Genomic DNA, 11,136 nt, shown 5'->3' with positions numbered 1-11,136 from the left:
GCCCCTACCAGAGCTCTGAATGAGTCCAGTGCACCGTCTGAAATATGCCATAACAGTTAGGCATGTTATAGTCAGTCAGAGTCTGTTTACACAACACTCGGGTAACAGCTCAAATTGCATCACATAACATGATTTGAAGAATTTAGCCTAACAAACTCTGCTCAGCCAGAAATAAGTTCCACATTATTACAATGGAAAACATAGTTTTGGCTGAGACGCAGCCTACAACAGGGGTTGTAAACAACAACAAAACAGTAAACAGCAATAAGCATATTTTATTAGCTTCCTTGAGTATTTCTGTTTTTGTCCTATTTACAATTCTCTTTTTCACACAAACAAAACTGAAATGGCTACAGCATGACCATGTCAAATCGCGAAGAGTGGAAATATGTATGGAAAGTGCATACTGGAAATGCTAGAAAGTGTTTCAACACTGTTTAACCCTCGAGTTCAACATTTCAGCACCTGAATTCTGGCTTGTGATTCGTGAGAAGACAATAAACACTCCACACATATTTTGGAGGTTCAGTTTTACAGGTTTCAATGTAATGAAAGCTGGACATGAATTTTTACCACAAAAGCTCTATACACCCTTATCTACAACCAATATTTTGAATTATATCCCAGTGATGAATTTTCACGCGCTTATTGGTCAATATGGTTCTCACATGCACATTTTCAAGGGACAAATATCAGGCATGACGTTCAGCCAAACGGATATCTGTCCTGCAAACAGTGCAGTCAAAACTTGCTTCTCGTCTGTTCAATAACTTCTCAAACGCCAAGGCTTCCAAAACGCGTTGAAGGCACAGAAAGAAGGTTTGCTTTCTTTTATAGAATTATCATCAATATAACTATATGGAGCAGCGCACACTCGTGGCGTCATTCCCATGCATGTCAGCGCGCATGCAGAAGAGATTTTAAAATCGAAAATTTTTGCTTCAATTTCTATTCCTGCTCTCAGCAGAATGATAAGAAAACAGTCTAGGTGTAAATCCATCAGTTGAAATGCAAGTTTTGAGCTGGTAGTCACATTTTAAGTGTAGTCACTGGGATATAAAATAAATAAACCCCTTCTTTGGCTCACTGTGATATCGGCGGATAATGTCTGCGGATGAAAAGTGGTCCTCAAAATTACACAGTGCCCTCGAAGCTTCGCTTCTTGGCCAACTGTTCATTTTTCGTACCATTTCTCATCCTTGGACATTATCTGTCAATATCCCAGAAGGACCCAATAAGACCTTGACTTCCTTATATCTTTAGTTTTAGACACATTGATCACAATTAGGTCCTACAGCAAATTCAACCTAAGTAATCATATTTGTCTGCCTTTTTTTCAGTTTCAGACAAGTCCCTCTCCCCAAGTTTCCCCTGCTTGGAGTTAAACAGATTCCTACTTAAAAATGGGCTTTTATTCTAAGTAATGGCTACCAAGACTTCTGTCCTGGTGTAAAAGTTCACATAATTGCTGTTCCTCATGGCTCTTTTAAGGGGCTGCTATCACTTTGGGTGTGTTCAGCTATATCCCTTGATTGTTATGCCCAAGGATGTAAGATTGACCCAAGTACTATCCTTTTTAAAGGGTAGCTATCCCCTAAATTGCATTGAGCTGGTAATGTACCTAATACAAATTCATACACTAACAGCTTGCCTATTGTACATGGGAAATACCAGGAAATAATTGATACTTAGACCGAGTATTCAAACTGCTGCTGAACACACCCACTTTGCGATCCCTAAGGGTAAAAAAATATTTTTCGGGAGAAGCATACATAACTTCTATTATGCATTAGGCAGCCCCCCCCAGGGCCACCAAAAATTAATGTCATCAAATACTATTCTTTTTATATATAATGAGCAGCCCTCAACAAATCCTGGGTACGTGCCTGCAATCTATCAAAGTAGACATGTAACCAGCCCCGCCATGCAGAGAATGCTAGCTTAGAATAGTACGGGATCTAAACTCACGCAGACAATTCTAGCCTAAAGAAATATGCAATACTAAACTTGTAGAAGCTTCATCAGGCTGCTGCATCCTCAAACACCTAGCAGAAATATACAACAGACGCATTGAATACAAGAATTTCACAAGAGAAACTCAACAAGTCATGAGTACTTACATCCATGAGGTTTTTAGGCCCCACTCCAACCTTCAGGGTCACCCCATCATCTTCAAACAAACGCCCCCTCCTCCCTTCAGAGGGTGGGGTGTACTGTTCTCTGCTGGGACTGCTGGTGTCAAGGGGAGGGGTCAACCTGGAAAAGAATGCAGTACACTTCTATCACCATATTCTACATAAAGGATAAAAAAGAATGGTCTTTATTTTTTTAACCAAAATGAGTAGGCTTTCTGCATGTAGCAAAACCTGGATATTGTGTTTTTGTATTTAAATTGGAGACAAGGACCTGCTGTTTAAAAGGCTAGACCACGTCAAGTGCAGAGCTCCTTAAATATAGAAAGAGCAGAGCTGTAGATAAGCTTTGATTATTTTGAAGTTAAATGTTCTGTATATACAAGGCAATAATGGCGAGCTTCTTGGGAGTTGTTTTCTACGGCAACAATAATAAAATTTATGATTGAAAATAAAATTTCAAAAACAGCGCACGCATTTAAATAACAGAACCTGAAAACTTTTTTCTTCAAAATCGCTCGAATCTCTCTTTCTTATCTATCAGAGATAAGAAAATTTAGTTGCTTTTTCACTGTTGATGTTTAAGACATTATTTTGAACTTGATGATATCTCAATTGCTTCTTCTTATGGAGCTCTGTACTTGACAAGGTCTAGCGAGAAAGACGACTTGGACCAGGCACACGCCTTTTATACTGCCGGTCCTTGTTTAATGATTTTTTTTTTGACATGGTAAAGAGACTGATTAAACAGTTGTGTTCCTTATCATGTGACCTACCTGGAGTTCATGGGGAGGTCAGGGTCTCGTGTTGGGGAAAGTCTGGATATGACGACACGGGAACATGGGGTGTGGTTGATAGGAGAGCTGCAGTACCCCGTCCTGATAATAAACATTATACAATTAAATTGATGCATGAGGTAAATACAACCTGCTATTTTTCACATTCAAGTTCAAGCTCACAAGATTAAAACCCATCTTAAAATACACCATTTCAGTAAGAACTAAAAACAAACAGGAACATTATTTGTTCTCCCCTCATCAAGCTTCCCAATGACATAACATAATTATTTAATACCTGTGAAAAGGAGGCTTGGCAATTGGCTTTGAAGACAGAAGATTTTCAAAGGATGAGTTCTTTTCAGGAGTATGGCTCCAGCAGTCTGATATTTCGTGAGAATCTATCAGGACAAGTGTACACTTTAGAATGAGTGACAGCTTGCAGTTGGGTTGTTGGGTTGTTACACGCACAAATAAGTTTATTCAAACATGAGCTGATTCTTGTCAATGTCACCTTTACCTTCCAGTGAGAAGCTGTTATCAGAACTAAATGAGGAATCCTGGGTAGGAGGATCAGGTTTAGGTGACCACAGATCTGGTAAATAACACAACATGTGACAAAATGCAATTAAAAAAAACACACTTTGCAAAGAATTTCTTTTTAAACCTCGGTCAATATAAGAAATGTATCTCAGTTGCTTGATTTAGATGATGATGGAAATTAGTGCTTTGTGTGATTTGTACAGTAAATAAAATAGTGATGTGAAGTCTTCTTAAATCAACCTACCTTTGAAAGGTTTAAGAGGCCATAAGATAACCATAGCCATCCACAAAAAGAATGCAGAAACACTATCACAGAATGAAGAGAATGACGAATTCTACAGAACAACCCAAGCAAAAAAGTTCAGTATCTGTCCAGATAATGATAGAGACCTTTACTTTCACTCTGGCTTACCATGAAGCTGTAATAATGGATCCACCGCCGCCTTCTCCATGTCTGTGTGTGAATACAATGCAGTGAATCTCACAAATAGAAGGGTTTTCAGTTTTCCTTCCTCCACAAAACAACCATGTTGTTTAATCTATGCCCTCACAATTCATCATTTCAGCGACAATCAAGAGGTTGATTTGCTTCGAAAATTTATTTTTGCCACTACCAGATGGCTTAAAAAAATGCTATGACCTTCACAAGATAAAATTCTTGATTTCTCGTCAAACACCATTTTTCATCAACATTATACTTTTTCTCCGCTTGCTTCTTACTACAGTGCAAATAAAAATCATAAGAGTGAAACCCAGAACATTGCCAAGTCAAACAACTTATTCAAATGGAAAACAGAGAGGGCAGACAGTGATTATTCATTTTTTTTCTAGGTTAAAGTCTGTGATTGGACTTACTGCTTGTACAGTAGGGATGGCTAGAAAGTCGTCTACAAGTAGTGATTATATATTTTTTTCTAGGTTAAGCCCTGTGATTGGACTTACTGCTTGTACAGCAGGGAGGGCTAGAATGTCGTCTACAAGCAGTGATTATTCATTTGTTTCTAGGTTAAACCCTGTGATTGTACTTACTGCTTGTACAGCAGGGAGGGCTAGAATGTCATCTACAGTTGGCCGACTCTCAGGGATAGGGTGCATCATCCACGCAATCAGCCTAATGAGCTCAGGCGACAAGCCTATCATAGAAACACAACAGCAAATGAACACCAATTCAATAAACCAGTTCAGAGTTTAAGAAATCAGTAAGGGACTGGGCTCTTTTGGACCAAAAGAGGGATTTCACAAGAGAGTTTGCATTGCAGTCTTGGAGAATTTGGGATTAATTAGGCACAAAAGGTATTTCTAAGGAGCGATTTTCTGAGTACCCTGAGTCATTCCTTCACTCAAATACTGTAAAAGTTTATCGACGAACTCCAAATCGGAGTATAAAATCACAGGCTTACCCACCTCCCAGTCAGTCTCCAGTCAATCCCAGTAACTAGCTCGAATATTTTTACGATTGATCACCTCCTGTAATTGTCCTATAATTGTCTTATATCCTAGAATAAAGGTCACAATAAACTCTCATTGCTTTGTGATGTGTATTTATTTAGAATAAGCGGTATTTCTAGCGTTTGAGCAGTTGAGGGATTCCGCGTTACTATATACCTATAAAAAAAAGTAAAGGCAGGCTTCGGAGACATGCGATCAGATCAAGCAGCCAGAATTTGGAGTACGAGTAAAATCTCGAAAATCAACAACCACATGCGGTAGAATGCTGTCAAATTGAATTCGAATGTTGCATCCACGGATTCCTCTATCGTCTCTGGGTTGCCAATATGTGTAAAAACTTAGCCTTTTCTGGTAGAAAGAGTTTGTTTGGGAGGCCGAAAATCACTGGGGACATGGAGATATTTATATTCTACCGCACTGTGGTGGTTGATTTTCGAGATTATGCTCGTACTCCAAATTCTGGCCGCTTGATCTGATCGCATGTCTTTGAAGCCTGCCTTTACTTTTTTTTTATAGGTATATAGTAACGCGGAATCCCTCAGCTGCTCAAACGTTAGAAATGCTGCTTATTCTGAATAAAAACACATCACAAAGCAATGAGAGTTTATTGTGACCCTTATGCTAGGATATAAGACAATTATAGAACAATTACAGGAGGTGATCAATCGTGAAAATATACAAGCTAGTTACTGGGATTGACTGGAGACTGACTGAGAGGTTGGTAAGCCTGTGATAAAATGCATAGGTAGAAGTGCTGTTTCAATTTTTATGCCCTAAAATTCAAATTAATATTGTTCTTAGATGTTAAGCAAAAATATTACTTGAATTCCATCGACGAAAATAATTTTGTTTATACCTGCGGTACCAAAGTTCATTGTTGTTGCGTGTTTTCATCGGTGTTTTGCGAGCGGAAGTTGATAAAATTAGTTCACTGAGCGAAGTAAATATATCCTGTAAAAAAATTTTATTGGGCCGTATTCAACAAAACGCGGTCGAAAGGTATAACAATAAGTGTGCAACACATGAATGTGGTTGGTTTTCCCATACCTTGTAAAACGGCTTTGTACAAAGGATTTTTCTCCAAGACCGCCATACAAACTCTTCTTCGAAATTGTTCATTTGGTGCGATTCGATCGATTTGACCAAGTCTCCCCGCGTCTTTTCTTAAACTCTGAACTGGCTTATTATGCAATTGTCTGATAAGGATTGATGCATACAAGAGAAACACAAATCAAAACTATTCATAAATATGAATTCCTGTCTCTAGCCAGGTGGTTCAGTTGGCAAGGAAGCTAGCGTCACTCAAATGAGAGCATGTTGCTACCTTGTGTGAAAATATGTGGAAGCTGTCCATTGCGCAGTTGATGCCATGTATCTCCACCCTTTGGTAAGTCTAAATCACAGGCAGCTTCCAGCAGCGTTATTCCCAGGCTGAGGAGAGAAACAAACTGTCACTGTCAATTATGTTTGTATGATAAAGAACATGTTTATCAATAGCAGGGCGCATCAATGGTTTACATACCTGAATATGTCAGCAGCCTTTGTAAAACTGCCTTGCATCAACTCTGGGGCCATGTACATAGGGTCTCCCTCTAAGGCATCCGCCGTATCCACCTACAAATAGGGATTCCTTAAAATCATAGATAAACAAGTCATGGAAGTGATGGTCTAAAGGACAAGTGATGGCAGTTTGAGTAATGAGAAGACTAAACCAGGAGGAAAACAGAATCCCTCTGACTTTCCGTCTGCCTGCTAGTCAGTCTATTGAAAACAACTAGAATGGCTGATGCCTGCTAAAGTTTGCCATTTATTATTCATTCTTACCTTTGAGAGTTCTAGAACCAGTCCAAAGTCTCCAATTTTACAAAGTCCATCGTGACCAAAAAACACATTAGCAGGCTTGATATCCATGTGAACCATGCCACTGTCATGAAGATGCTTCAGACCCTGAATCAAATAAGGTCATTTTAATAACTCATAACCAAAAAAATAAACTCAGTCTTTAAGCACTCTCCATGTTGGAACTGATTAACACAGGCTTTTATTAAGCCCATACACCTATTTCAAAAATATGTCGTCAGTGCAAATGGCAATTGCCAGTGCTACCATCTGAAAATATCAAGGGACTTCTCATATTTTATAAAAGCAGGAAAATGTGTATAAATTGCACAATTAGGGGCAATTATACCTACAAGCAGTAATACAACTACTATTTGCCATTTTCACCAATGTATATTGAAATAGGTGTATATACATTCAACAAAATTCAGGGCTGAGAAACAGATACATGTACTTCCCCATGTCTTGCCAGGAATCAAGGTTAGGGTGAGCCGCATGTGCTAACACATTGAGTCGCTTGTGATGCAAGTAATATGGCACAGGGATCCTAGAGTCCCTTAGATAAAATAATTTATACTTACCAAAGTAAGATCCAGAAGAAAATTCCAAACTTCTCTCTCAGATACAGAGTCATTCTTTTCTAAATAATCTTTCAAGCTAAAAATATTCAGACATGACAAATCAAAACCTTGTAATAGGGCATGACAACAAAGCAATATTTAAAATAAAGTACCTTGAACTACAGAGCTCTGTTTGGATATACAAGTGATCCCTGGAAAACAATAAACATTATTTTCATTGTACTGTTAAAGGTTAATACTCAATATATTATGAAGCTTTAAAAAATGATTGTGTCAGTCTGCAGCCAAACTCAGTCTACTACAAACCAGCTATACCACATAAAAATCTTCAGCCATGTCTAGTGTGGTAATCATCAACCATGTCTAGGGTGGTAATCATCAACCTTGTGTGGGGTGGTTATCATCAACCATGTCTAGGGAGGTAATCATCAACCATGTCTAGGGTGGTAATCATCAACCATGTCTAGGGTGGTAATCATTAACCATGTCTAGGGTGGTAATCATCAACCATGTCTAGGGTGGTATTAACCATGTCTAGGGTGGTAATCATTAACCATGTCTAGGGTTGTAATCATCAACCATGTCTAGGGTGGTAATCATTAACCATGTCTAGGGTGGTAATCATCAACCATGTCTAGGGTGGTAATCATTAACCATGTCTAGGGTTGTAATCATCAACCATATCTAGGGTGGTAATCATTAACCATGTCTAGGGTGGCATTCACCATGTCTAGGGTGGTATTAACCATGTCTAGGGTGGTATTAACCATGTCTAGGGTGGTAATCATCAACCATGTCTAGGGTGGTATTAACCATGTCTAGGGTGGTAATCATCAACCATGTCTAGGGTGGTAATCATCAACCATTTCTAGGGTGGTAATCATCAACCATGTTTAGAGTGGTAATCATTAACCATGTCTAGGGTGGTAATCATCAACCATGTCTAGGGTGGTAATCATAAACCATGTCTAGGGTGGTAATCATCAACCATGTCTAGGGTGGTAATCATCAACCATGTCTAGGGTGGTAATCATCAACCATGTCTAGAGGGTGGTAATCATTAACCATGTCTAGGGTGGTAACTATGTCTAGGGAGGTAAAAAAGTTGATTCATTGTATGTTTTAATGACCAGCAAATACATTGTAACCATAAACCATGTCTACGGTGGCAAAATTACCTTTCCTCCCAGGCTTTGACAAAGTGAACACAGTTAGGATGCATCTTTAGCTGCTCATGTCTGTTGACCTCCTCCAGCTTGTTTTTTCTATGACACATATTGTAATAAAAAGCTTGTTAAAATTCCATTAGAACTTCCTTAGAAGTTTCACTCAGAATTATTAACTGACCCTAGTGTCATATATCATAATATTGATATTCCAGGAATGTGAGAGAACTGTGACTGGTTACATAACTATGGTGTGTTTGATGGTATATGCTTGTGTTGTCTGTATAACACACAGCATAGACAGCCTTCTTAAAACCCACCGGCTGCTGGCTCAACAAGCTGCCTTCTCTGGAGGTTTGACTGTCTCCAGACAGAAATGATATTATTTTTGTTTTGTTACTGACAAAAAACTGACAGGAAAAATAAACCTTTGGCACCCAAAATGCCTCAAAACTCATAATGACCAGCTTTTCAACATATTTTTGAGAAGGCTGCAATGTAGCAGAAAAAGATGTGAACCTTTTCTCTGAATCAATTTACTGTACCTGTCAACATCTCCACGAAATCTGTCACAAGACTTTTTTATAGCATAGAATTTCCCATCCTCTTTACTTTTCACCTTAAAAACCTAAAGTGCATAGAGTTGTCATCACCACATCAACACCTTTGTCTTCATCCAGAACTAATGCACAGGCGAAACATCAATAGGGAAGGTAAGGGGTTGACTTTTGATGGAGGGAGGGGAGACTTTTTGTTGAGCAGGGTTTTTCGGTTTTTGGTGTACAGGATATAAATATTTTTTGCATGTAGAAGGGGTTGGCTATTTTTTTGAAAAATGCCCAGTTCCCACTTGAAGTCAAATGGTAGGGCTTCTAACACATTTGATATAGGTGGAATCTATCGATAATTGAGATGTTGTCCCTTACCTCTCCAAATGAGCCAGCGCCAAGCTTGCTAATGACCTCAAAACACTAAAACAAAACAGTGCAATTTTCATTATATAATGTCAAATGCAGAATGAGGGAGATAGTAGAGGTGTGCTTCTCCTGACAACATGCCATAACTTAAACCAGCATGCTAACATTCAAAACTCAACACAAGATTTATTAAACATTATAATTTGCTTAAGTCAGATTATCTTGAATAAAAGTTTTGTCCAATCAAAGGATTTAACATGAAAAGTAGCTAACATACAAATAAATAAGCACACACAAAAAATCCAAACTGTAGGAGACCATGATTCAGCCATTTATACAGTACTCACAAAGCACTGTGAGCTAAGTACAATACATTATTTTTCTAAAGCAACCTTATATGAAATAGGTGAAATACCTTTTTTTGTTTTCAACATACACAAATAACATAAGTGACTACTGACAAATTACTGAAATGTTTACTGACTTCACACATGCCCCCCCCCCTCCCGCTACTATTTGAGGAGATACAAAAGGTAGAACATTATTCACCCAATTATTTATACTCCTTACTTGGTCAAAGTAGAGTTTTCCGAGGCGTTCATTGTAATGTGGACTTTTTAGCTCTGTTGTTCACTGAGTAAAGGTTGACAACATATTGATATACACACAAATGACTCTTACAATTCATTTCCGTCGGAAATAACACAAGACAACAAATGGTAGGACGGGGAAAGTTTACAACCGGAGCAAATAAGATTAATAGCGCTGTAATGTTTTGCCTTTGTAAAGAAATCCTGTAAATTCTTTACAGTGTTCTTTCGTTGACATTTCTATGTGATTCTCTTCTTCGCTGGTCTAGAATATCTTTTTCACACACACAACAACTAAGCGTGACCTTCGATATTTTGGCAAAACCAACCAAGGAAAGCACATATTTATCAAAGGATACTTTTGCCACTGCCATGAAAACTGACTTCATGGGCCCCAGCACTGTGCTTCCTCGAATGCTTGAATAGCCGACTTATGGGAGGAGCAGATTTGACTGGAGGCCTTGGAGGCAAACAGTCGGCTTCGCTATTTCCTCGCCTCGCTTTCTTATGACTGAATACTGCGTCGTCTAACAAATTCGGAAGCGGACGAGGGCTTTTAAATGAGCCATCCATGCTTTAGGGAGTCATTAAGTAGAGAAGACGAGGAAAACTAGTAAAATTGCCATCCAAATTCCCACGTTATGGAAGAACGTTCTTCGTAGTTCCATCCAAGATGGCGGCTTTTGGCGCAACACCGTCAAACTGAAATTTGGCGCCAAAAACGCTACCTTTTGTCTTTACAGGGGAGGGGTGAGGGGGCTATTATTGAAAATCAACAAATCTCTATCGATTCAACACGTTTTGAGATTGGACTCATTAACAAAAAAAACAATCCCAAAATATCGATATTACATTAATAGGGATGAGAAAAAAACACGAATTAAATATGGGATTAAACTGTTATAGTTTAGAACATTACCCCCCCCCCCCAGTATAGCACAGTGCACTTTGTACCAGACATGTCATCATCCCATCACGGGTCGTCTGTGCTAAAATCACTGGTACGGGGTAGACTCGAGTCGAATGGAATGTGCTCAAAACCAGAAAGTCGTTAGACTCTTACTGGCACTTCTCATCATTATACCAAGCTAATTGTATTCCATTCTACAATTAATTTTTCGATGATTCGGCGAAAAATGACAT

The 11,136-nt window shown here is 38.7% G+C and overlaps 1 protein-coding gene across 1 annotated transcript; it reads right to left on the bottom strand.

Annotated features, from left to right (window-relative positions):
* Positions 1–257: 257 nt before the first annotated feature.
* On the bottom strand, positions 258–10,709 carry LOC5500253 (membrane-associated tyrosine- and threonine-specific cdc2-inhibitory kinase). The gene is made up of 18 exons (XM_048725596.1): positions 10,353–10,709; positions 9,974–10,026; positions 9,413–9,457; positions 9,032–9,114; positions 8,499–8,585; positions 7,473–7,511; positions 7,321–7,396; positions 6,725–6,847; positions 6,423–6,514; positions 6,225–6,331; positions 4,481–4,584; positions 3,864–3,905; positions 3,696–3,786; positions 3,429–3,503; positions 3,207–3,309; positions 2,909–3,010; positions 2,121–2,256; positions 258–2,045 (listed from the first exon to the last, which is right to left on the bottom strand). The coding sequence occupies exons 1-18, from the start codon at positions 10,564–10,566 to the stop codon at positions 2,022–2,024; spliced, it is 1,596 nt and encodes a 531-aa protein (XP_048581553.1). The 5' UTR covers positions 10,567–10,709; the 3' UTR covers positions 258–2,021.
* Between the last annotated feature and the right edge of the window lie 427 nt (positions 10,710–11,136).

The sequence above is a fragment of the Nematostella vectensis genome, chromosome 3, assembly GCF_932526225.1.
Source record: "Nematostella vectensis chromosome 3, jaNemVect1.1, whole genome shotgun sequence".
NCBI lineage: Eukaryota > Metazoa > Cnidaria > Anthozoa > Actiniaria > Edwardsiidae > Nematostella > Nematostella vectensis.
Note: the sequence above shows the minus strand (reverse complement) of the source record. Positions and strands in the feature narration are given on the sequence as shown.

What these genes read in the sequence shown, in the direction of transcription:
- LOC5500253 (XM_048725596.1), bottom strand. Translation starts at nt 10,566, where the DNA reads ATGGATGGCTCATTTAAAAGCCCTCGTCCGCTTCCGAATTTGTTAGAC. An exon ending in GAAAACTCTACTTTGACCAA is followed by an intron (nt 9,458 to 9,973) that starts GTAAGGAGTATA and finishes GTTTTGTTTTAG; the next exon opens with TGTTTTGAGGTCATTAGCAA. An exon ending in GACCTCCCCATGAACTCCAG is followed by an intron (nt 2,257 to 2,908) that starts GTAGGTCACATG and finishes ATTCTTTTCCAG; the next exon opens with GTTGACCCCTCCCCTTGACA.